The sequence below is a fragment of the Rhinolophus ferrumequinum genome, chromosome 10, assembly GCF_004115265.2.
Source record: "Rhinolophus ferrumequinum isolate MPI-CBG mRhiFer1 chromosome 10, mRhiFer1_v1.p, whole genome shotgun sequence".
Taxonomy (NCBI): domain Eukaryota; kingdom Metazoa; phylum Chordata; class Mammalia; order Chiroptera; family Rhinolophidae; genus Rhinolophus; species Rhinolophus ferrumequinum.
In genome coordinates, this window is record NC_046293.1 from 91,871,756 (window position 1) to 91,897,751 (window position 25,996).

Consider the following 25,996-nt stretch of genomic DNA (forward strand, 5'->3'; position numbering starts at 1 on the left):
TAAAAACTTTGATATTATCAGAAAGGTTTGGATTCAGTATCATCCTGTAAACTGAACAGTTTTAAACTTCTTATTCAATAGAAATATAATACTTTAGCTTATACATGGTTTCATTTTAGTGTATAACCCATCCGAGATCATATAGAAGTTTCTATTGATTTAAAGTCATAAAATGTAAAATGTTACTTTTACATGTAACTAAATTGTGGAATTAACAAGTAGTAGTCATTAAGTTTAAAAGTGTGTTTGTCCTGATTCCAGTTACATATGTTTCATGAAGGCAACAGTATCATCCTCCACATGTCTTGCCCACTCAGGTCTGCTGGTCCTCACCTAGTCCTGGCAGCTCACAGAACCAGTGGCTGGGAGGCCTCCTGGTAGCAAGGCTCACCAATTCCCTACTGGTTTATTTAACAACCTCTTTAATAAACCTCACATTTAAACGTTTAACAAATTAAATCAGTAACAAAGACAATTTCATCCTTAGAGGAAGCATGCTATCTTTAGAAAGCAGTTTTTTAATATTAAAATCACAGAACAATTTGCACCAGAGTTGCATGGTGTCCTCTTTAGTGATGATAAAAGGGCCCCACATCCCTATTTTGGCAATTAGAAAAATTGAGATTCAAAAAGTCCTAGAATAGGCCCCCAAATCACTCCCTTCTTGGATTGGGAGAAGGCTTATCATCAAACAGCAGTGGGCAGCAGTTACCCCTGCATCCCCACGCCTTTGGGAACTGAGCACTCTGCAGACTTCTTAGACTAGCGTGCATTTCATGTCTTTTCAAAGATCTAACTGCCACAAGGATTTAAATTCTAAGCCTTAGTTACTTCATATTTTACGTGGGGGATTAATAATACTGGCTCTCCAGAGGGGTACTATATGAAATGAGTAATGCATATAACATATTTACCACCATGCTGGGCACAGGGAAAAGGCTGCCAGCGGAACTATTGACTCATCCTTAGAAGCAGGTGCTGAAATGTTACCCTTTATATTCATGCTCCCCATTCAAGACTTTTGCAACCGAAGCCTGCTGGTTATGTCCCACACAGCATCTCCCTTTTCTAGCTGGGCTCCTCCCATCTCCGGGTATGAAGGGTTAGCAATGTAAAATCTCCATTTTCCTATGAAAACGTCTTTCTTCATGTTTAATTGTCTCACCCCCCCACACCCCCCCCACCCCCGCCGGCCGCCGCACTGAGAGAAAGGCTTGTTGCCTTGGTCACCAATGTTTTACATCAGGGATTGACCACTCCTGCTGTTGTCAGCACTGTAAACACTGTTGGGGAAAGAATTAGCCATGTCTCCACCCACTCCTCGCCCCCAGCTGCATCTCACTGAGGGGACAGTCCTTGAGGCTCTGTAGGGCCCTGCCTGTCACAACAGGCCATTGCCTAACGGGTTTCCACAGCAGACCTCAGAGATCTCATTGTTTCCTGTGGCCTACAGTAGGCGGAGGGTAGGAAATACCTGTGTCTTCCATACTCATCCATCTTGTATCCTCATGCAGTTACTCCAGGACCCGGAGTAAAGACACCTTCAAGTACAAACATCGTCAGACTCAGCTTCCTTGGAAATTGATCTTCAATGTATTGATGAGAGGAGACTCTCATACCAGACGTGTCAGTGGGAAAATGAGCTGGAGCCATCCTGTCAGGTAAGGACAGAGGCCATCCAGGTCTTAGAGCCCAGAGGGGCATTTAAAAGCCTCCAGAATAAACTGCAATGCATGCACGATTGTTCCTTCTCATTAAGAGGCATGTATACTTTCTTGGTCTCACAGTCTTTGAAAGCGATGACACATTAATCCAAATCTACAAGTTATAAAATGATTGCATAATATGTATTATACATTAAATACTGTATATACCTTTATACTCGTTATTGTATTACATTTTATACACATGTAAATTTCTGTTCATGCTTTTTTGTATGTTAAGCTTCAATACTTTTCTTTAAATATTCTAGGCTTCTGTTTATGATCAGTGTGACATTACAGATCATCCATTTGGGAAACAGTAAGAAGCATTTTATTTACAGTCTTTTAGTTTTTATTGTGTATTTGTTTCTCAATCATTATCAGTCTCATATTTTCAATGTTTTTAAAAGGCTATCAAAGAGAGAAACATAAAGCTGGTAGAGAAGAAATCAACACCACAGCTCAGAAGCTCCAGCAGGAAATATTCACCTGGACTTGGAATAATTTTAGGGAGGTGAATGGGAGCGTGGAGGGCTGGAGGTCGCAGGACTCCCTTCCCCACTTCCGGGTTCTCCAAGAGCGTAAGTCGCGACGCTGCCTTAGCGCTTTTTTGGTCATCTCAGGCACCAGATGCCGAGTTTAGGGTTTGATAAAAACTTGGGGTAAATTAAGGATAAAACGTGAAACCCAATAGAGAACATTTTATCATCTTCAATGATGATACAGTATAAAGTAAAAATATCTCCTAGTGAGGTGTTCTTTTACCCTGAAAACAACGTTTTACTATTTCATTGGTAAAAAGTTGCATTTGCTCTTAAGTGGGTATTTTTCTCCGGTCCAGAGAACTGATTTAAATGTATTTAAAACAAATATCCCAACCCAAGATAACAGCGGACTCTTGCTTGGCTTTTTGCAGACTTTCAGGCTCCAATCCCCAGGTCCACAGGGGGCCTTCTCGCAGAGGGTGTGTGTGTAGGGGTGGGGTGGCGTCATTGCGCCCGTGGGTGGTCACTGCCCGGGAGGCCTGTGTTTAATCACTGACACGGGAAGTCTCAGCCTGAATTTAACATATGAAAGGAAGGAAGAAAGAAAACCCGACTTGTTGGGGGCAGGATTTCACGTCTTGTCATCTGGCCCGTTTCTTACCCACTGGCACCCCAGGTAGTTTGTTTTACATCCTTCAATTAACAAGCAGGATTTACCTGAGCAAACACACTTAGCGGGGAGCTAATTTTATTGCCTCCCCAGAGCAATCTTGTCCTGGCCTTTCCCGGTGGGTCTAACGCAGAGGGCGGCTCGCTAAGCGCCGAGCTGAAGCCCAGGCGACCCCCACAGGTGCGACCCCGCGCCCGCGCTGCTGCAAGAACGGCGGTACCTGCGTGCTGGGCAGTTTCTGCGTGTGCCCCGCTCACTTCACTGGCCGCTACTGCGAACATGACCAGAGGCACAGGTGCGCGCAGGGAAGAGCAGGAGGGCGGGGCGGGAGTGGGCGCGCGGGGTGGGGCGCGGTAGCGCGCGCTGGTCGCACTAACTTCGGGTCTCGCTCGGCCTTCTCAGCGAGTGCGGCGCCCTGGTGCACGGAGCCTGGACCTTCCGCGCCTGCCGGCTCTGCAGGTGCGTCTTCGCGGCGCTCTACTGCCTCCCACGCCAGACACCCGGCCGCTGCGGTAAGGGGACCTGTGCTCACATCCCACACATGCATGCAGTTGCTCCTTCTTACACACCGATCCGTAGCGATCCACCTGTGCCAGTCGACACAGAAATGAGCACACTGGGTCAGTTCATCACTCAGAAAAGTCCAATTGTAGTGAGTCACATAGTGTATTATCATTTTTAAATTTATTCCTAAATTTCCCATTTCCTGATCGCTGGGTTTAAACGTGATTTCCAAGCAGTATCCTTAAATGTCCTTTACAGTGAGCGGAATTTTGGGAGCGCACAAGCTGGGAAGCAGAGCCGAGCCTGGCAGACATGTTACCTGACTAAATCTCTAGTGATTTCCCTGCACTGCGACCACACTGAGCGCACTGTCTCAGCTGTGCAACGAGGAGGGCACTGGAGTGGGACGTAACAGGCCTGGATGGCCAGATGCTGCCCTTCGGGGCCAACCAGTCAGTGCCCCCAGAAAGGAAGGTGTCTTGTAACCACAGGGCAGGCCTGCCACACATACCCTGTTTTTCCAAAAATAAGACCGGGTCTTATATTAAGTTATGCACCAAAAGACACGTTAGGGCTTATGTTCAGGGGATGTCATCCTGAAAAATCATGCTAGGGCTTATTTTCCGGTTAGGTTTTATTTTGGGGGAAACACGGTATTAAAAGCCAGCAAGGTGTGGAGAACACACAGGGGTGAACACTCATATACAAAGATTCTGAACAGTCACCAACTCAAAGCAAATGTTCCACTTGTAAAACCCAGTAAGGAACATGAATTCCCAGCTCAGAAAACAGATGTAACACTCTGCGCTGAATCACCACCTTGGGCAGGGCCCAGGAGCCCAGGAAATAAGGCCCAGCAGTTCAGTCTCACATCCTGTGCCCCTTCCCTCTTCAGCAGGCTCTGTCTGGATGGCGTGAGGAGCACAGTTGAGGAAGGGCTGCCCCCTGCTCTTCAGCCCTTTTTGTCAGCCCTGAGGGTGGGAACAGGGGCGCTTGGCTGTGCAGTGTGAAGTGAAAGCTCCTAAGCCCACTTTCCTGTTCGACCTCACCCCCCACCTCAGTCAACGCTGGGCAAATTCCACAGTTGAAGGGCATACTTCATGGTAGCACAGCCCTTTAACCCCACTCCTTTGTCCGCTGTCAGGACTGCCGGTGGTGGTGCAGCACGGGGGTTGGAGAGTGTGGGAGGTGTGCGGGGGTGGGGGGGGTGGGGGAGGTGGAGGTGGAGGGGTGGGGGGCGGTAGGGAGGCCACAGCCCTGCAAGCCTACTTCCTGCCTCTACCCTCTTTGTGGGGCCGGTAGTGGAAGAATACACTTAATGGATGCTCAGCTTTAAACCCATTTTCTTGGCTCTCCCTCCCTCCCTCTGCAACCTTGGGTAGCATTAGCAAACAAGGGTACACTCTTAATGAAGGTGCAGCGGTTCACTCTGTCTTCCCGCCCCTGGTTTCTCAGCCAGCTCTACAGGGTGCTAGCAGTCTGTGGCATTCTTCCCTCCCTCCCTCTAGCCGACCACATTTTTCAAAGCCCTCCCTCTCTTATGGGCTCTCCATTTGCTGGGCTTATGCCTGATTCACACTAGCTGTTCCCTCTATGCCCCAGGGAAAGGAGGACACAAATTAGGGAACAGGCATCAGAATCGCAGGTGGTGACTGAGTGTTCCTACAGGTGAAATCATTTCCCACCGGCCATCGGTGCACCAAGCAGTAATGTGGGGAAGGGGCTAGCTGTGATCATTTTCATTCTCCTACGCAAAGACAGCTGGAGTTGAGAAGCAGCAGGGTAGGAACTGGGTTCGGGGATATTTGCTGACTGTTTTACATACTTGGAAATATCCAAAGCTGGGACTGCCTCTGCCAAGGACAGTGACAGAATTGTGGCTGTAAAAATGTGGCTTCTTCTCGTCAAAGTTGAACAAAGTAGTTCAGAGTAATTTGAAATTTGAAGTAGTTTCAGAGTCATTTGCCAGGTGCAGAAAGGGCAGTAGTACCTTTGTACTCTGACTCACCGATCCTGCTTCAAGGCAGTGACAGTGGTGGTGGCTGTGCTGGCAGTGATTATGATGACATGATGAAGGCTGTGCCGATGAAGGTTTACGATGATGACATGAGGATGACAGTCATCCTGAGGATAACTGTCTGTCAGCTTTCAGCATATTTCATGTATTTAAACACTTTATCCCATTCGATTCTCATAATGTCAACCAATGGTCTTGGTGCCAATTCAATGCCAACAGGAATCCCCAGTTTGGGGTGCGGTGAAGAAGGAAACTTTACTCAGTGCAAACAGCTTAATTGTGATACAGCTCGGCTGTGAGAACAGCATGGCTGTGGAATAGCTCAGTAGTAGTACAGCTCAATTATGAAACAATACAACTGTGAGATGGCCCTGGGGCGAGGCGGCCTGCGGGTGAGTCCTCTAGGGCTAGACACCTTTGCTCTGCTCTGCTCTGCTCTATTCTGGTCCTGCAAGACATCTTTGGTGTCTTTCATCTTTGGTGTTTCCATTCTAACTGGAGAAATGCAGTCTTCTGTCTTGGGGAGACTGCACTTCCCAAGCCACAGTGGACCTGTCTTACATAGAGGGAAGGCCTGCTCCAGTCTGTTATTAGTCTATACTCATGCAAATGAGGGCTTTGATCCTCAAAGTTTGATTGGTCCAAAAGGCACTGTCCCAGTTGGTCATAATGGAGCCACTCCATTGGTCTGTGAAGAGTTTGATGGTGACAGAGCAGTGCAGCTCTGATTGGATGAGGAGAGTTTCAGTCCTATTGGTGGAAATACAATTACAGAAACTTCTGTATAAGTGTTGGCTCAGCTGGCAAGAACACAATGCAGGCAGGCAGTTCAGTGTGGGAGGCAGTTCAGTGCAGGCTTCATCCTGAAGTGAGGTTTGTGAGAGAAGCCCCTGTTTATAAACGGCTGCTAGGCTCTGCTTTTAAATTTGAGCCCATTTAGCCACAGGAGTCCTTGGTAGGTGTCTTCTTTCTCCATAATTACAAGCCTAGGAAATAGGTATTATTACACCTTTTATATTTCAGGAAACTGAGGCTTAGAGTGGTTATCTCCAACAGTCAGTAAAAAGTGTCTGATTTCTTTTTTTTCTTGAGAGAGCATTACAAGAGGCTAGCTAATTTAGAAACAAAATAATATTTTAAAATAACATTTAAGTTATTTAAAAATATTGTAAATTAACATACCATAGCATATTGATATAGACTGATAATTGATATGTAATGATAATTAATGTATAGTTAATATGAGTCTGTGAATAAAATTGCTACCATTCATGAAGTACGTAAGCACATCCCTGACCTATGTCACATTTTAAAAAATGAGATATAATTGCCATATAACGTTATATTAGTTTCAAGTGTACAGCATGATTCGATTTTATGAAATGATAGCACAATAAGTCTAGTTAACATCCGTTACCCCACATAGTTACAGATTTTTTTTTTCTTGCAATGAGAACTTTTAAGATCTACTCTCCTAGCAACTTTCAAATATATAATACAGTATTACATATTATAATGGCCATGCTGTACATTACATCCCCATGAATTATTTTATAACTGGGAGTTTGTACCTTTTGACCACCTTCACCCATTTCACTCCCCCCACCCCCAGCTTTGGCACCCACCAATCTGTTGTCTGTATCGATGACCTTGGTTTTTTTTTTTTAAGATTCTATATATAAGTGACATCATATGGTATTTGTCTTTCTCTGTCTGACTTAGTTCACTTGGCATAATGCCTTTAAGGTCCATCTGTGTTGTCAAAATTGGCAAGATTTCCCTTTTTAATGGCTGAATAAATAATATTCTACTGTATATATATCCATTCAGCCATCAGTGTACACTTGGGTGCTTCTATATCTTGGCTATTTGTAAATAATGTACAATGAACACAGGGGTGCATACATTTTATCAAGTTCATGCTTTTATTTCCTTTGGATAAATACCCAGAAGTGGGATTACTAGAGAATATGGTAGTTCTATTTTTAATTTTTTGAGGAGACTTCATCTGGTTTCTATAGTGGCTGTACCAATTTACATTCCAACAGTGTACAAGGATTCAGGGTCTGATTCTCAACCACTGTGCCACTTCTGTACGTTACCTATAAGAAAATTATCAATATAAAATAAAGAAGAATATTTTTTATAGTGGTATTTAGAATATTGAAAAATTGGCCATGTTCTAAATCCAACAACAGAGGTAAGTTAAATGTTTTAAATCTTTCAATAGGGTATTACGATTTTGAAGAGAATATGGAAGATACAATGGAAAACTCTGTTGACAATGTAATTATAATGATGTGAAAAGATACATATAGATGGGGGATCACAAATAGATAACAACATCCTCTGAAATCATGGTCCTCTCCCTCCTCCAGGGACCTGAAGGCTGAAGGATCTCCAAGGGCTCTACTTGTTCTGATGCTCTGTGGGTCCAATAATGACGACAAGCTTTCTTAATCTCAAATACAATACCTTTTCAAAGTCATGGTTTTCCATTCTGATACAGAAGGACATTATTACTCAATTTCCTCGTGTAAAATTAGGATAACCTACCCTCCACTCTCACACATACGTTGAAGGATAAAATTTATGCAAAATAATCTTGTTTGTTGGTATGAGCTATTTTGTAATTTTTTTGCTCATGACCTAAAATAATGCTTTGTGCATAGTAATTCTAAATAAATGTAGAATGGATAACCTTTGACCTCTTAGTTTCAAATGCAACTCCAAAGAAGAAACACCATATAAGCCATTACCTATTATTTTATTACAATTCAAAGAATCAATATTTAGTGTTCTAAAAACAGTATGTTTTAGATAGGTAACTGTCATTTTACCATTTTCTTCATTTACATTTAACTTTGCATTTAAAGAGACAATGTGGCATAGTAGAAAAAGCATAGGAAATCCCCCAAATACTTGTTTAAATCCCCCAAAATACCTGTTATAATGTTTATGATCTTTATGAAAGGTTAAATGACTTGTGCTTCAGACTCCACAACTGCAAAATTGGAGCTGAATATTTACCCATTGTTTGTCAAGATGAAAAGGCATTGTACCTGTTATATAAAAAGTTATTTTATTAACATCACCATCAAAATATTCAAATCAATACAGTGAGGTTAGAAAGAATTACTTCATAATTAGCATTTATATGCAAATTTACTGAAATACATTTTTTAGGTTGTAAACAATACTCACTAATTCTTGATGGGCATTAGTTAATTAGGGTTTAAAAATTAAAGAATGATAAGCTTCAAGCTAGCAGGGCCTTTGCTCAGTCTTTGAATCAGCCCAAGATCTAATTATGCTAAGAAGGTGGATCTTCCTGCACCTAGTCCCACCCAAAGAATAATTTCATTAGCATCAAAAAAAATTTAATGCTCTAAAAGTTAGAGACAAAATAATGACACAGTGAAATAGCAAACTCAAATGCCTTCAAACAGAAACAGGTAATATAAACGTCAGATTGAGGTCAGGTCTTCCTTCAAACTCACCTCTTGCTGCAAACTCAATTTTTAAAAATACATTTCTGGCACAACCAACCAACCAACCAAGAAACAAACATCTGTGGGCTATAGCCTGTGGACCTGGGGGCTATGGGCCTGTGGGGGTGTGGGGCTCTGGGCCTGAGGGCCTGCGGAGCTGTGGGTCTATGGGCCTATGTGGAGACACCCCACACAGGTCCTAGCCTCAGCTGTCTCTCAACCAAGGGCATGCTGTCTGAAAAAGAGCGAATCCTTTGTCAAGCCCTCCTGGGACGTTCTCCCATGATAGGTGTATTGCAGTGGGTAGCTTCTCTGGGTGTCACAGCAGGAGAGGAAGCCATTTGGCTCCCAGGGGCATCTCGGGGTATCTGCAAATTGGAGAGTTTCAGGAATGCTGTTTCTGGACCTCACATTGAAATATATTATTTTTACGCAGACTGGCCTCCTAATGTTTTTTTAGATCTCCCATTCCACCGGTAAAAATATCTGAGCATATTCCCTATTCAGTGGTGGTGACGACTGCCACAAACTTGATTTCACTTCTTTCTTTCTTTTTACATATGCACAAGACTAATACACATGATAAAAGTCTCTGATATGTGTAAGTTTAAAAAACGCTTTTTGTAAGTATATAATAAAAATCCCATATTTTAGAAAGTTATCCATCAGTAGCTGAGTTTTTTTTTTTTTTTTTTTTTGGTATGACATAAAATATGGTAGGCTGTAGAACCATTGATTTCATGATTCTAATATACACAGTAAGTAATAAAGCTTTTCATATAAATATATACTGGTGTTACAGGAAAAGAAGGTCGTTTGTTTCGTGCAGGAAATAATTCAATCATGAGCCAGTATAAAGTTTAAAGTGAAAATAAGTTCATTAGCAGAGTGAGAAAAGAAAGGAAAGGCCACCCCACAGACTAGAGTGGTGGTCTCTAATCGCTAGTGGAAGAGAGACCTCCTCCATCTGCCGGTTTAGGGTTTATATGTGTTTCTTATTTCCATGGAACACTTTTTCGAATGGGGAACTTTTGCAGGGTGCAAGAAGAATGCGGGTAGGTTTACCTTTAACTTTTGTAAGGTACAGGGGGAATGGACATAATGGAATCTCTTTGTTCAGTAGGCTTCAGATGGTCTGTTCTGTGATTAATGTCTGCCCGAGTGTGTATCTGGCAGTACACAGGCTGCAGGCTTGGAATCCAACCTCCTAGTTCCCTCTTCTGTAAAAACAATCCTTATGCCCATTTCCTGTATTACTGGAAGTTGTAATATTTTTCTCTCCCAGCTCAATAGGTGACCTTGGGCCCTCTGGGAGGGACACTGCATGGTGCTCACAGCCCCAGTCCCTGTCATGCTGGGACTCAGCTCCTGCTCCCTGCACAAGAACGCAGGATTTGGTGAGGCCAAACAGGAACACCATGAGAGCCATAGATAGGGAAGTCATACCACTATATTCTCGATGGCAGCTGGTCGAGACACAAAAGCAAACATCCTCCAGTACCCCAACAAGGGGTCTCCCTGCACCCGAGTCTCGCTAGTGGCTGGGCGAGACACAGGAAGTAGGATCCACACGATTCGCAATCTACCATCCGCTTCTCTGCCAACCAACCCACTTGCTAGCTGCAATTTGCCGTCTGCTTCTCTGCCAACCAACCAACCAACCCCCTAGTGTAACCACGGCAGTTATATTAGTGGCTAATGGCTAACCAGTAACAGCTGATGGCCACCCAGCCACAGTGGATGGCCATTTGATTACAGCTGATGGCCATTTAGTAACCGAGCCAGTATCTTTTCACGTGAGGCTGAGAGCCTGGAAACTACTCTCTGGGACTCTTTCCCCACAGGACCTCTGCTTGAAGGGCTGCCTGTCTAACCAAGTCCACAAAGCTGACTAGGGCAATGACTTTTGAGTTTACATACAAGGAAAGATTTTCAGCTTGTTCCTTCTCTCAGGGGAAAATCAACATGAAGCTCAGTACGTGCTCACCCCTTTCTCACCTGAATAGCGTCTAATGCTGTGAGCACCTGTCTTATCATCAGCTATTCTGGAGCCTCCTCTGGGCCCAGAGGTTAGGGTTCCTGTATTGTGGGTTCTAGGACCCTGGAACAACAGTCTCCTGAGGTGGGGAAGGTGCCCAAGTCGGACCTTGTTCCCATCCTGAGTCTAGCCTCCTAGACTTGCCCAACCTTAGCCCACCTGTAAGCAGGTGCAGAGTGAGTCCCTGCTGCTGCTGCTTGTCTTCATCATTACTTGTTCATTCTATTGTCTCATGCTCCCCACAGGCTCCCACATCCAGAGGGCATCTCCTGCAGGTATCCTAGAGGGCAGGGCTGGCTGGCCTGCCTGGGGGGTGGGGTGGGGCAGGCTGGCCTCTGCAGGACTGCCCCAGGGAGAAGTGCCAGTAGTAGGGCCCTGCCTCAGCTTGTGCTTCCCTGCCCAGACAACCCCACATCCAGCCCCAGATTTGCTTGTGAGAATGTTTTGGTGGAGCTGGCTGGCGTCCCTGTGGGGCTCGCCAGCTTCCCAAGGTAATCACTCGTCGCTAGGGACTTTAGCCAAGACCCCTGTTTGGCCCTAGTGTCCCAGACTAGTGAGTAGGTTGACAGTGATTCCTGCTCAGGCCGGGTCCCAGTGATACAGAAAACCCTGTACTCACAGGCCCTTGCTGTGGAGGAGCCACGTTTGGACACGTGGGGAAGTGAGCTCTGTGGGGTGTGGTGCCCGCCCCCGCAGTGCTGGGGAGCTGTTCCTGGCTGTGACTTCCCTATGGGACTGCTGGCATTGCTTTAGTGGTGGCGGCTTTCCTCCTGTTTAATAAAATGTTCCTAGTCAAAGAAATAGTGTTGGGACTAATGTGGGGGAAGTTGGGGCTTCCTTGACCAGATAGATGCAAGCTATTATTGGATTGTATTTTAAATTGGATCTCTTTGTCCCCATTGCTAAATGACTTGGTGTGGAATGCTGGAAGACCACCTTGGTCAGCTCATGCTAAATGAGAGAGGCTGCAGGGTAATTTCTTTGTTAGCCTTTAAAACAATCAACAAATATCCTTCAGCTTCAGGTTCCACAGAAATCCCATTGTTGCTGGCCGCAGGGAAAGGAATATGAGGTATGAAAGCCAAGGCAAGCACACCTTCCTTGGGCTGCGCCCCACAGCCCACACCCCGCGCCCCCGCCCCCCATGCCGACTTCCGCCAGTGCGGAGCCTTCTGTCACTGTGGGTGCCAGGTGAGCGGCCGTGGGCTCAGCTTCATGCCCATCTGCCCTGATGCAGAGCCTGCTGGGCAGAGCCTGCTGAGAAGGCCAAGGCAGAAAAGGACCTCAGCAGAGCAGTTGCAAACATCTCTGTTTCACTCCCTTGAAGCAAGTCTGCAGCAGAGTGTCTTACACACTCTTGCATTTTTTTCAGACCTCAAAGACTTTCTCGCCTCACACTCGAATGGACTAAGCTGTAAGTGTCTGCTGAGTTTTCTCACTCTCCTGCCCTGCTTCCTCCTGCAATGCCTCCTCAAGGAAGGGGAGACTGTTGATTGGCCTGCACGGGTAACCCTCAGTCCACACTCGCAGGACCTCGGGGTCCCTGGCTCCCAGGAAAGCCAGGAGTCTCTATGTAGTAATAGATTTGTTTAATTTCCTGTAAACTGAGCATGAGATGAATATTTTTATTAAACGTTTTCATGAAAGAGCCTTTCTTGCTTCCTTAAGCCTTATTTCAAGGTAACGACTGCATCCCTACATCATCTCTAGTGATTTCAGAGGGGAGAGCACGTGGGCACTGGATAAGAGCGCCTCTTCCAGCACTCCCAGCCCCGTGCACAGATGCCCCAGTGGTACCTTTTGTTTGTTCACTGTCAGTCTCCCCACTAGTTCTTAGGGGACAGCTACAGCACTGCATGTGTGTCCCCAAAACTGCTGTTCTCTGTGTCTAGCCAGGAGCAGCTGCCTAAAAACTGCTTCATAGAGAAAGGAAGGCAAGAAGGAGGAGGGGGCTAAGCCTTTTCTCGGTTCCTTCTACTAGCTGCTCCTTTGTGACACGCTTTCCAGGACAATTAGAGTTCTTTTACCACCACCGTAAAAGGGGAAGATTCTACACGGCAGAACCCATTGTAAAGGCAAAGCAGGGAGAGAATTCAGCCAAAGACGTCATACAGTCTGGGTCCCCAGGCCAGCCCTCCTCTCTAGGACTGTCATCACCTGACAGGCTCTCAGGAGGCAATAAACCAGGTTTACACACAGCAGGCCAGCCACCCAATCTGAACTCTAGTCTGAAACTAAATACCTCTAAAGAATTCTGGGAAAAACAAAGGGGACTAATGGGCCGGCCTTCCTGCCAATCACACAGTACTTGGGAGTTAGGCATTTCTAAGCTGGGTCTGTCAGGTGTAGTCGCTCTCCACTGATTAGTCATGGCCCTGGTTGGACTGAAACCATGACTAGAAACCAGAGGAATGAAGATAAGAATATTACAAATTATTCAGGTAAACAAATAAATAAGAGTAAAATACGAGAGAGAAAAGTCCTCTGAAATAGACACTGCAGTCTGAATCAATAAATCAATTCATCAAAATATTGAAATTTCATAAACCTTAAAGGATTTCATTTAAAATGTTCAAAGATGAATTCAATGGAAGCGCCATTACAGGATTTATTGCCTATGTGATATAAAGCTACATGTACTGGAGAGGTTTGTGGGCAGAAAAGTGTTTTTCAGTCAACATTGGAACCTGAGACAGTTGTCCCAGTGCTCAACTGTGGAAACACTGCCAAGGAGGGTGGCTTTGAGTCTGCATGGATGCTGGAGCACTACACATATAGGAGAAGAGAGTGCTGAGCACCGGAGGTGGGAAGACATGCTGAATTAAACGAGCTGCTTAGTGCTCTGCATAGTGTGTCCGCACACACATACATGTGTGCACAGGTGCACACGCGTACACATACACACACCAATTTAACGAATACATTTTGAGGCCCACTGTCAGCTGGGCTCGGTGGCACAGCCCTTCAAGCCGGGAATCAGAGAGGGAAGTGAAACAGTGTAAGAGTTGTCAGTGATTTGAAGTCCGTCAGCATGTGGTGGGGTGGCAGGCTACACACCACAGGTGTGAAGACAAAGACCCATGTGTGAAAAGCTGTGCTGTCCTGATGTCCACTTTGAGGGCACACAATTCAAATAGATGATATTCTCACTGAGTTTTTCAGCTTTCTAAATCCACTTTAGTTCATAAGCCTATGTAACACAATTATTTTAAAAATCTATATTGTAAAATAGCTCATTGGCATTTTAACCTTTTTAATCATTGACTATGAAAATATGAATTCAAGGTATTATTCAAATGAGTGTTAAAGAGAAAAGAAGGTAGGATTTAGTAAAGGGTTGACTTGGACTATGGTTCATGGAAAAAAATTATTCAAGTTTTGTGACAAATATCTCTAGGCAATAATGACTTTTGATAACGTCTTTAAATAGTTTCAAGTGCATTCTGAGCAGTACCTTCTATTGCAGCTTAATTATTTTAGAAACAAATAACTGATGGACTCTGTAAATTTATCCTAAGAACTTGATAAGTATGTTTATGCTCTCTATGTAGAATGTTTATAAAATGCATATTTTCTATACTTTTATACCAATATGAAGTATGTTGAAAAACAGAGGTGGACAAAAAGGTACATGATCTTGTTTTCAATAACTGCATTTAGGAAACTGAACTCAGAGGGCTGTTCCACATTTGAGAGGCTACAGTCGTCGTGAAAAGGGAAACGAAGACATGTTCGTTCATTTGTATGAATATCTAGGACATAAACATTCATTTACGTTTTAAGTAGAAAATTATGAACCAGGATTATAAATCCTCCTAATAGAATAATTCCTGATTATAAATAAGAAAAACAAATTAACCATTGCATCTATCTATCTATCTATCTATCTATCTATCTATCTATCTATCTACCTACCTACCTAGTAACTAAGAAACCTTTAGCTACCTAGTTCTGAAAAGAACATAAAATCTCATCCAAGAACTGTGAAAAGTATGCTGCCAGCTTTTTCCTGCAGTGCTTGGAGAATTTGAAGATAAAAGACATTTCCCTGTAAATGGCACCCCAGGTGTCTAGAGAGACCATTCAAAAGTAGAAACTTCCCAGGAGACAAAAGGGGTCCCTGGGCTCATGTTGACACCTTTGCATAAATGTGTCCCAAATCTTATCTGTCTCCTGCTGTTGAGGGCAGGTAGAGACCCTTGCTTGGCCACTATCTCAGAGTTGCCATGTCCCGGACCCTCCTTACTGCCCTGGTTTTGCTCACTCTGACAGAGAGTGAGGGAACTTCCCTTTGGAGAAAGTCATTACAAGCTCTCTCCATTCTGGATTGTTTATGGAAGCCACTCTTTCTTTGCTCGTTTTTGTTCTCACTCAGTCTACCCTAGAAAAGCAGGGTCTGTCACCACAAGTCCATGTGTGCTCTCGCTAAGGAAACCACACAGGGACACAGAGAAGGAGCAGGGACAGCCACAGGATTTATTCCAGACACATGGCTTCAACTCCTTGACTGTTCAGACCTTTCAACCCATTTATACGTTAGAGCTTCCTCCAGGGACAAAGCAAATGCCTGCTATGTGAGGAGCCCTCTTGAACCTTCCAACAGCATCACAATTTCCCCTTTTTAGCCTGGCCATCAACTTTTTTTGGCTGGCAGCATTCAAAAGCAACCTCTGAATGTATTTCCATTTTCTGCTGTCTGCAGAAGCCTCTCTGGCACATGTAGCTTTACATCGCACAGGCAATACTATCTTGATACTGAATTCAGCTTTGCATATTTAAAATTAGTTCCATAAACTTTACATGCATAGGCTTTTCACATTTAATCTGGATTGTCTGCTATTGGGAAAAGAAAACGAGGGGCTATGTCTTCCACTTAGCACTGCTCGGCACTTCGCTCATCTCCTGACCAGCAACTGGGCCCTTACAGGGCCCCAACTAGACATTGTGAAAGTTTGTAGCCACAGAGATGGCAGAATCTCCAGCAGTTGAACTAACAGGACAAGTGAGGGTGCTGTGCTTGGAAACGTCTGCAGCACTCCACTGGGGTCGAATCACTGGTGTGCAGGTAAATGTTTAATCACCAGCTCCCCAGCAAAATTATATACATAATAAATAAAGTATATACAGTTTATTATATATAAAGTATATATAAGCACAGAATTCACAAGTAAATGCAATTATAATACTCTATGTTGTAAATGCAATATAGTCAATAAGCTTTTGTTGATTTTTACCAAATTTTACATCCATACTCAACCTATGGTTGTATTTCAATCATAATTTGACAAATGGTGCTGCCTCCTAATTCACTGACTTTCTCCAATAAATTTATTGTCATTAAATCTGGTATGTGATCTGTGAAACTGTTTCTAATCTTTATACAAGTTACGTTATTTAACTGAAATCTCTTTGGCCTTTGGTACTACATACGCATATGTGAGACCTTCACTTGTTTGTCAACATGAGTGACTTTGCTGTTTTAAAATGTACCTGGGATTTGTCTTAGTAGGTCTGGTAAAACACGTAGACACAGAAATGACTGTCAAGAAGGAAGAAGTTTATACTCACAAAACCCTAGCATGGAACCCAAACAGGGCTACACAGGAAAGCAGCAGGGTCAGTCGGGAGACAGAGGAAGCAGGAGGAAAATGTAGGCAAAAGCCTTAACTGTGGTTTCCATGGGGAAGAATAGGCGAGGAGGGTAAGAAGGTTTAGAATTTGTTAGTTTGAATCATTTCAGCAAGCTCTTGGCATAAAGACTATCCTTATTTGCCTGGTACATTTTCCTCTCACTCTCTCTGCCTCAATCCACGCTGGTGCTTCTCCATGTGGCCCTGCATGACATGGTGTGCCCTGTCCTCTGGAGATGATTATAATAAACTGTCTTATGTGGCCTTACCATACCTAAATAATAATAAAACCTACATTTTAAAACAAATAGGCAAGAGCCGTTCATCCACTTAGAACTATGATGGACTAAAGAACCATGTCAGCAGTGGTGCTGGGCCATCCCTGCTAAAGCTCCTGCAAATGCGGGTGTGATAACGTCAGAGCTGGTGCTGACTGAGCTTCCCACAAAGGCTGGTCCCCCTAGGTGTGGCCCAGAGGTCTGCACAGGAGGAAGAATCATGAGCTTCCACTTGGACGGACTCCAAGCATTGTCTCGATAGCAGCTTGGTGTTGCTTGGGCCTCTGGCGTTTGTTGTGTGCCAAAGGATAACTCAGTACACCCCAGAGAAAAGCCCATCAGCCCTCAAGAAAATGTGTACAGTGTTATAAATGGACAAAATCATTTTTCAGAATTCGTGTAACTGAGGAAATGATAACTTCATCTAATCATAAACCTTGCATAAATGTAAGAGCGGGCTTTTACATTTCCCTTGTGGCAGTTCATTTATCACGATAAAAGAATGCCACCATAACTGTCTTTGTTCGACATCTGAGGAAACGTAGGTCTTGAGGAGGTGGACAGACTAAGCAGGTCATACAACCCACAAATGGGAAACTGCGCCGCAGTTGTGGTACCTCGATTCCAAAGCCCAGGCACTTTCTGTCAAATCTCTATTGCCTGGAAGAGACTGTACATTTCTATTATGAGTTTGGCATCAATTATGGTTTTAATCCTCGTTCCAGAGCCTCCCCTATGGGGCACTTGCCAGGCCTGAGACTGCAGTAATCTAACTCCTGCTCCCTCAGATAGTTGAGCATCAAATGGATATTTCCCCCACTGATGCTTAACTCCTGCCCCTTCTCTCAGTCCCAAACCCTTTTGACTACAGGCATCTTCAGAGTTACTCCTCCCATAATCTGAAAAGCTTGGAGTGTTGGGCAGGGCTCCTTCCTTTTGCAGGTGGCCCCTGGGAGAGCCACAATGCCACACCAGCTGTGGTAGGAATCTGAGGCAGGAGGACCCTCCAGGCAGAGTGGGGGGAATTCACTGCAAATTTCACCAATTGGGGTCTAATATTTCACTTCATACAATGTTCCAATAGTATGAAATGCCATTACCTTGTGGAAAATCTGTCTCCCTCACTTGTGCCCATCCTGGATTCTGTATGGTAAGCAAGAAACACTATAAAATAAAAAGAGAAGCAAGAGAAATTTTCTAGGGACCGAGCTTGAGGTTGGGCACTTGGGTTCCTTCCCAGAGGACAAAATACTAGGCCATGTATTGCAAGGAGGAGGAAGAAAAGTTGGGCACTGGGAGAGGAAAAGTGCCAATCATGTTACTGTTGAAATGACTTTAAAATAGCTCTGTTTTAAAAATTTATTGGGGTGACAATTGTTAGTAAAATTACATAGATTTCAGGTGTGCAATTCTGTATTACATCATCTATAAATCCCATTGTGTGTTCACCACCCAGAGTCAGTTCTCCTTCCATCACCATATATTTGATCCCGTTTACCCTCATCTCCCACCCCCCACCCCCCTTACCCTCTGGTAACCACTAAACTATTGTCTGTGTCTGTGAGTTTTTGTTTCTCATTTATTTGTCTTGTTCTTTTGTTGTTTTTGGTTCATATACCACAAATCAATGAAATCATATGGTTCTCTGCTTTTTCTGTCTGACTTATTTCGCTTAGCATTATAATCTCAAGATCCATCCATGTTGTCACAAATGTTCCTATTTCATCTTTTCTTACTGCCGAATAGTATTCCATTGTGTATATATACCACAACTTATTTATCCATTCGTTTATTGAAGGACATTTTGGTTGTTTCCATGTCTTGGCCACCGTAAATAAAGCTGCAATGAACATTGGAGCACACGTGTCTTTATGGATAAATGTTTTCAGATTTTTGGGTAGATACCCAGGAGAGGGATTACTGGGTCATACAGTAATTCTATTTGTAGTTTTTTTTGAGGAACCTCCACACTGCCTTCCATAGCGGCTGCACCAGTCTGCATTCCCACCAACAGTGTATGAGGGTCCCTTTTTCTCCACAGCCTCTCCAACACTTGTTACTATTTGTCTTGTTGATGATAGCCATTCTGACTGGGGCGAGGTGATATCACATTGTGGTTTTTATTTGCATTTCTCTGATGATTAGTGATGTTGAGCATTTTTTCATATGTCTATTTGCCATTTGTATGTCCTCTTTGGAGAAATGTCTCTTCAGGTCCTCTGCCCATTTTTTAATTGGATTGTTTATCTTTTTGTTGTTGAATTGCATGTGTTCCTTATGTATTTTGGATATTAGCCCCTATCAGGGGCATTATTTGTAAATATTGTCTCCCATCCGGTTGGATGCCTCTTGCAGAAACACATTTCAACTGAAGGGCAGTTGAAAGGGCCAGGACAGTTACTGCAACATGCTCGTTGCAGTGGGAGAGGGAGGGCATGGGCTTCAGTGCAGGGCGGGCTCATCAGGCAAATGGGAGGAGATCCCAGAGTTCAGGTGGTCCTTGCTGCTCCCTTTATGGCCTGCAGGACATCAGTTTCTGTTTCTCTGCAAGGATCCTGGAATTCTCAGGCCCGGACTCCCTGTCTAGGACCTCCCACTTGTGGGGACAGAAATCCTGGCCATGGGCAAACCCTGCAAAGGCAGCAACTGTGTTGTGCATGTGGTTCCTCCCCGCGGCGCTCAGCCCTGGGCAACATCTGATGAATACACCCCTGGACTGGGATCTCCTTCCGGTAAGGGAAGAATGCCTCCTCAGCTTGTTCAGGTCTGTTGGGCCCCAGACGAAGCAGCTGCCAGCTCAGGCTGTCATCTAGAGTCAGGGTGATAAGGCTTTGCCTCTGAAGACACTCAGGGGTTCTCCTCCCCTCTGCTCTTGCTGCTTTGATTGTATCTAGCACAGGCTTTGCCGGGCCATGCTCTTCACTCTGTTTTCCAGCGGGTCTCTGCTGGGAAGTCCTCTAGGACCTGGATGTTGGCCTGACTCTTTTGGTGTCCCCAGGGCCTCACAGAGCCCCTGACACTTGTGTATGTGCTCTGGCCAGTGAACGACTCTGCAAGGAAAACGAGAGGAGGAAGGGATGCCTTGCTCATCATTAGAGCTCTAGAGTATGGTACCCACTAGCTAGATGAACCTGCTTACATTTCAATGAATTAAACTTCGGTCCCTCAGTCACACTAGCCCCTTTCAAGTGCCCATCAACTCTAGTCCACCATGTTGGACAGGGCAGAGAGAGCTTTCCACCTTCACAGATGCTCTTCTGGGCAGCTGCTCTGAGCCCAGCACAGGGTCACTGCCCTGCAGTTCACATGATCTGAAGATTCAGAAACAGAGAGTAGCAGCCTGCATGTGAATTATTTCTTGTTTCGGTCTCTTTTTAATTCTCTCTCTTCTTCATGAGTTCCTCTTTGTAGCTCTCTACCATTCCCTCTTTTACGAGTCTCATCCTGAAAGAACAGGTCTCATTCAGGCAGTAGAGACCACTGGATCTTCAGTGCCTATAAACCCTCCCTCCTGCCCACCTCACCACTTCCTTAGCATTGCCTGGTTTCTGACAGCATGCAGAGCAGTCCTGATGCTGCGGGAGCTGGGTCCATCCTGCTGGAGGGGCCCCACTGGGTCCTGGTTCTGCCCTAAGCAAACTCCCCCAACCCCGAAACACAGTGAGATTCCTGCCTCGGGTGGCTTGGGACACACATGATTGTTTCCTTCCTTCCAGCTGTCAACTCTACTCCAGCAGGAGTCTGGTTCCAGAAATTCTCTTTTCACAGGATTGAGAGCAGGGATTGAGGAAGTCAAAGCAGATGACAAGGCCGAGGAAATGTGCATGTGGGCGGGAGGACGGAGAGGGGAAGACAGATAAGTTTGCATGTACTTTGTTGTTTTCCTGATGTTGTTTCAGGAAAACCAGCAAAATCAAGGGGGGCACTGGGCTGGCCACCATGGGTGACCATGCAGGGGAGACAGAGGAGGATGGTAAGAGTCAGTGCCCAAAGTGAAGCATGTCCTGAGCACAAGCTCCCAGGGGACAGATGTTCCATAGAAGACCTGAGGTTGCTTGGCCTAACCCTCTAATTAGGAGGAGAGGTTGTAGGTACGTTAGGGCCACCATCATTCATTTCATTCCCGTGAAGAGTGCTGCTATCCCTGCAGGACCAACCCACCCTCCTAATCCCATAAGGTCAACAAGGAAGGAGTATCCTCGGTTAAGCGCTGGGTCAGCCCTGACCTGGGAAAAGGGTGAGGAGCACACAGGCACCCCAGACTCCCTCCCATGTAAGCAGGGAAGCCCACCTGGTCCAGCTTTGTAGGATATAAAGCTTGGGCATGGCCCAGGCCCGGGAGTCACACAGCCTCTGTGGAGCCCTGTCCAGGCCCTGGGCTTACCATGTGACACCATTTCTTAAAATCCGAAGTTCTATAGATTTTTTTTTCGTAGGTATGTAAAAATCAAACAAAACATAAAAACCTGATGGAAAGTCAGTCAGTACAATGATAATTCCGGATATATTTAAAGGGTAGGAATACAAATTACTTACGTTCCTTTCATATATTTCCAATTTTGTAAATAAATAAAATAAATATAACAATATTTTACATTTTAAAAAGCAGCGTCTTCTGTAACATTTTCACATTGGAATATACTAAAGCCATAGCACTTATGTTTTTATCACCACAGCATAATCCTTTTTTCTTTTAATTGAAAGGCACAGGTAAGGTTTGGTAGTTGTGCTAGAAAGAAAACTGCTGATTTGGGGAAAGGGAAACAGTCCAGCAAGGTACCAAAGCGCAAATCTCATGGCAGGAGCATGGTAAGTGGAGGGATCGGGGAAGGAAAGGGTCACCTGTCCCACTCCTGTGCCCTGAGGCCTGAGCCACCTGCTCCTCACTCCTTAGGTGTGTGGGACTGAGAACTTCCATCCCTGAGACCTAGTGTCTTCTCTTCCTCTGTATTATTTCACCATCGGGGGCCAGGTGCCTGAAAGCTGCCCTGTCTGTCAGCCAGGTTGAACTGCTCTGTGTCCCGAGATCACAGCTTCAGCACAGAGCAGAAAACAGGCCTCAGTACCCTTTCATCTGACCCATGGGGATGCGCGGCCAAGGTCACCTCCTAGAGCCTGAGGAAACTCCTGGTCTCGCACGCTTACCCCGGGGAGCCTCTCTTCATCCATTGCTGTGCCTCCCTACAGATTCCAGCAGCTGTGTTTGTGGGACAGATTCTGAGGCTGCCATTTGTGAAGGTGACCAATGGCCTTGGCCTGGGCCACAGAGAGGCTGGAGCTTGAGTAGTGTGGGGGCGTCAGTCGGCCACGAGGTCACAGCAGGAGCCCCTCATGGCTTCTCTCTGAAGACCCTTTTCCCCAGGTCAGCTGATGAGATGCCAGTTAGTTATTGTATGGATTTAGAATTAGTTTGGGTGATATTCTTTACATTTAATGTTGGAACATTTTGCATTAAACAGTATTTATCACCAGCTGTTTTAAAAATATTTTTACATAAATATAAAAAGCGTCCAAAACAAATTATGAAGCAATTATACTAGTGACTGGCACAGAGGTCATACTCTGTCTCATACACTCTTAGTTGACCTAAGTCATTGAAGATTTAGTATTTACCATTTGTCCTTATGTCCTTTCTAGGTATTTCAGTGTCCTATGATCACTTCGATCATTTGTCTTTAAGGGATCATGGGAACAATATTCCCTGAGGTCTTACATGAGACTTGGATGTTTTAGACAAACTCAAATATATCACAACGTCATAAGTGTTGTTAAAAGTATACCAGTGACATTCTGTGGAGGTGACTAACTCTTCCTAGGGCAGCTGATGTGTGTAAGAGGTGACATTGAACTCTCCAAAAAAAGAAGAAAAGGAAGAACATTTGATGCATGTGCAAACTCTAAAGCTTATCATTTTATTTATTTCAGAGGGATTTGGTTTTTATTATGGCAATTTACTTTTAGTTTTTAAGTGATTGTTTAAAACGTCTAGTTCTTTAGATTCCTAGTCATGTCGGGTTAGAATCATGTGTAACGAGGCCGACAACTTTATCAGCAAATGGTGTTTGCTATTATCACACACAGATACCAGGCTCCCTCCTGGGAAAAAGAAAGCACTCTTAATTTTCTTTACTTTAAAAAAAAAAAAAAACAAACAATTTAAGTACACCTAAAAAACATGTCAGCCACATGATATCATGAATCTGATTACTGAGCATCTTGAAAATATTCACCTAAGCTAGAATCATGTGGCTCAAAACACAAAAATGTTGGTGTCCTCTAGGTGAATGGGTTCGTGTTCCTGGATGTTAGAAATGCAGTCACAGGCATGGCGTGCCCAGGGATCTGTGCCACTCACTGCTAGTGGACTCTGAGTGCTCGAGTTGTTGAGCCAGTGTCCCAGCTGCACTGAAACGCCTTTTCATGGCATCTCTCTTCACCAAAGACAAGAGTTACATCCCATGAGACCCTTCAAGATCTGATCCCCAGAGCACTGTCCCAGAATCTTCCAGTAAAGGTTGACTTAATTCATGAATCACAATGTGTGACACAGTAGATGAGCATTGGGCCAGGGTGATTATGTCCTATGGGCAACTGTGAGCATATTTTTCACCTCTCTGGGTCTGGACAGAGCTCACTGGTAAAACCTGTGGTCTGACGAGAAATTGTGTAATTAGGCCATGGGCTTCTCCGGCACTTGCTTTTCAAATGGTGGACAGAAGGCCTTGTTTGCCCAAGGGTAAGAAGAACCAGAGAACAGATCAAATTCTTGGCTTTTCTGTGGAGAGAGAGAACGTGGGAGAAGAGATAGGAGCAAGAGATTTGCCGCCAGTGAAGTGTGGGACCCAGGGCAGTGATGGTGGAGGTCCCACCCAGGCAGAGTCCTGAGCAGTGGCAAGAGAAGGACTGTGGCACATACTGCTGCCTTGTAATGTACCGTCCAGGAACCAGGACCAGGGGCTTTCCTTGTTATTGAAGAAGGCAGCAAGACGGGCAGTGGGCAGGCCCAGCTTCACAGGCATGTACGCAGTACTTATTTTCTTTAAGAAAATGTATTTGTACCTCTGGAGCAGAAGTAGGGAAATGCCATGTTTGTACAAAACATGCTTTTATGAAATGGATCGTCATACCACATTCTTTTTAATACAGGCTTGTTGCTGCAACATTATTCCCAGATTTTCAAAATCCATCCCAATGGATTCTCTGCTCCTCAGGCCTTCAGAGCTGCTTCCTCTCTCAGACAAGCTTTCTTTTCTAAGTTCAGGCTTGTTAAAAACTTATTTCTTTTTGGCAGCTTCCTTGCCCTCAATAACCATCAAGATGCATCCTGCCACTGTAAGGGCAATCAATCATTCCAGAGCTGATCTTGCCCGGAATCTTGTTCTTTGCAGCATGGAGCATCTCAGACGACACAGTCTGTGGAATCTCATATTCCTGTTCTTTCCTTTTCTTTTTTTTCTTTTCTTTTCTTTTTTTTTCTTTTCTTTTTCTCTTCTCTTTTCTTTCTCTTTCAGTGCCATTAAGTCTGTTTATTGAATGGATATGTTAAATGTAATTTAATAGGAAGGACATTTTTTCTCCCTCAACATAAATATTTTTAAAAATTGTATACTAATCACATTGCTCTTTAATTGTAATTGCATATTGTAAATCATCTTCCTTTTCCAAGCGACCTGACCGTGCCAGGACCTCCCTCCGCCAGTCTGTAGGCCTGTGTAGCAGCACTCTGTGGCTGTGTAAGTGGGGCATGGAGCTTTTGCACTTTCTGGTGGTTTGGTGCAAAATCCATATATTCTCTTCAGATGAGAGTTTCTGGTAAGCCTTAATGATGAGGAAGCATCTCTCTTACATAACCTAAACCAATTTCCCGCTGCCAGGCGCAGACCCTGGAGGTCCCTCATGGCTGCCTACTCCTAGACCAGCACAGTGCCTACAGGTGGCGGCAGGGCGGTGCCCTCAATGTCACCGAGTGCCACAGTGTGGCACAGTCGTTTTTATCTTTGAACTGTCTTTTGTAACAGAGCCTGTGCACAGGTGGGTACACAGTGTGCCATGGGGAATGTGCCCCGGAGCAGATGGCCTGATCGATCTGATTCAGGCTCCTTTGTAGGGATGGTGTTTGAAGTCAATGTTTGAGATTTGTTCTGATCCCAGAATGGCTCTTCTTAGTTGTTTCTTTCCCTGGTTCTCTTTGGTAAACAAGCTGGCAGTTTGACTTTTGTCTCTAATAATCTCCCAGTCTCCTCTTAACTGCTTTTACCACAAGCTCCATTATTTTTGAGGGAGCTCTTGGGCTGGAACTTACCATATTCTGTTTTAAATAAAGTCGGTTCCTTTGGGAAAAGCTTCAGTTCTCATGAGACTTATCATATGACCTGCTTCTGTCCCTGGGCAAAATCTGAGCCAGAGCTCTGGAGCCCACAGCGGGGACAGGCACACTTCTCTGTCACGCCCCTTTAGGAGCTGGATGCTCCCTGCTACGCAGGAGGGAGGGTGGTAGCCTCAGGTGCTCTTCGCCTGCCAATCCTACCACCGACACTGGTGGGACCAGAACAGCGGGGGCGCCAGTATTTTCAGTGCACCACACCCAAGGAAAAGGCTTCATCCAGAGCAGGGGCTGGTGGAAGAAAGAGCTCCAATCTCTTGTCCACATTTGCCCAGAACTTTGCTTCTGCAACAGGTAGCTGGGGGCAGAATGAGAAATGCTGACATCTGCCTCTCCCCAAAGGATGCTGTAAGCCTCTGGCTGTAACGCAGTGTCCTTGGTGCAGCCATCTGGAGTGGGCTTTCTGTTATGCTGAACTGGAAAGGGGAGGGAGGAAACAGTTTGTGGTTCAAGGGCCACAGACACTTGCTTTTCTTACTAAGTTTTCGTCGGTTTTCTTCACTTGCTATATGCCCACAGGACCATTTCTAGAGACTTTAATTTTTTGAAAATAATATTCACCAATTTTAGTGGGGAGTTGGTCAACAGAGCCATGCTGGAAGACTCGTAGCCAATAGTTTTGAGGTAATTTGTTATTCAGTGAATGGAACTCAGACATAAAGATATTTCTAACAATTTACTTACAAGTTCTTTCAGTGAAAGGAATTCATACACATTCTGTAATGCATGTAGTAAAGTCTTTGACAAGACTTGAAATACAATTTTTCTTATCAACTTCTTGCAAACTGCATCAGCAC

The 25,996-nt window shown here is 44.7% G+C and overlaps 1 protein-coding gene and 1 pseudogene across 1 annotated transcript; one reads left to right on the top strand and one right to left on the bottom strand.

The window, feature by feature from the left end:
- The first annotated feature begins 1,537 nt into the window (after positions 1–1,537).
- On the top strand, positions 1,538–22,099 carry LOC117028878 (cryptic protein-like). The gene is made up of 7 exons (XM_033117704.1): positions 1,538–1,661; positions 1,973–2,022; positions 2,114–2,271; positions 3,026–3,153; positions 3,261–3,370; positions 12,281–12,414; positions 22,004–22,099. Exons 1-7 carry the CDS (start codon positions 1,600–1,602, stop codon positions 22,097–22,099), a joined length of 738 nt encoding a protein of 245 aa, XP_032973595.1. The 5' UTR covers positions 1,538–1,599.
- Positions 22,100–24,023: 1,924 nt separating this feature from the next.
- Positions 24,024–24,714, bottom strand: LOC117028122 (protein FAM162A-like; annotated as a pseudogene).
- Between the last annotated feature and the right edge of the window lie 1,282 nt (positions 24,715–25,996).

Coding starts and splice junctions, on each gene's coding strand:
- LOC117028878 (XM_033117704.1), top strand. CDS start 1,600: ATGAGAGGAGACTCTCATACCAGACGTGTCAGTGGGAAAATGAGCTGG. Junction 2,023..2,113: donor GATCATCCATTTGGGAAACA/GTAAGAAGCATT, acceptor TGTTTTTAAAAG/GCTATCAAAGAGAGAAACAT. Junction 2,272..3,025: donor ACTCCCTTCCCCACTTCCGG/GTTCTCCAAGAG, acceptor GCTGAAGCCCAG/GCGACCCCCACAGGTGCGAC.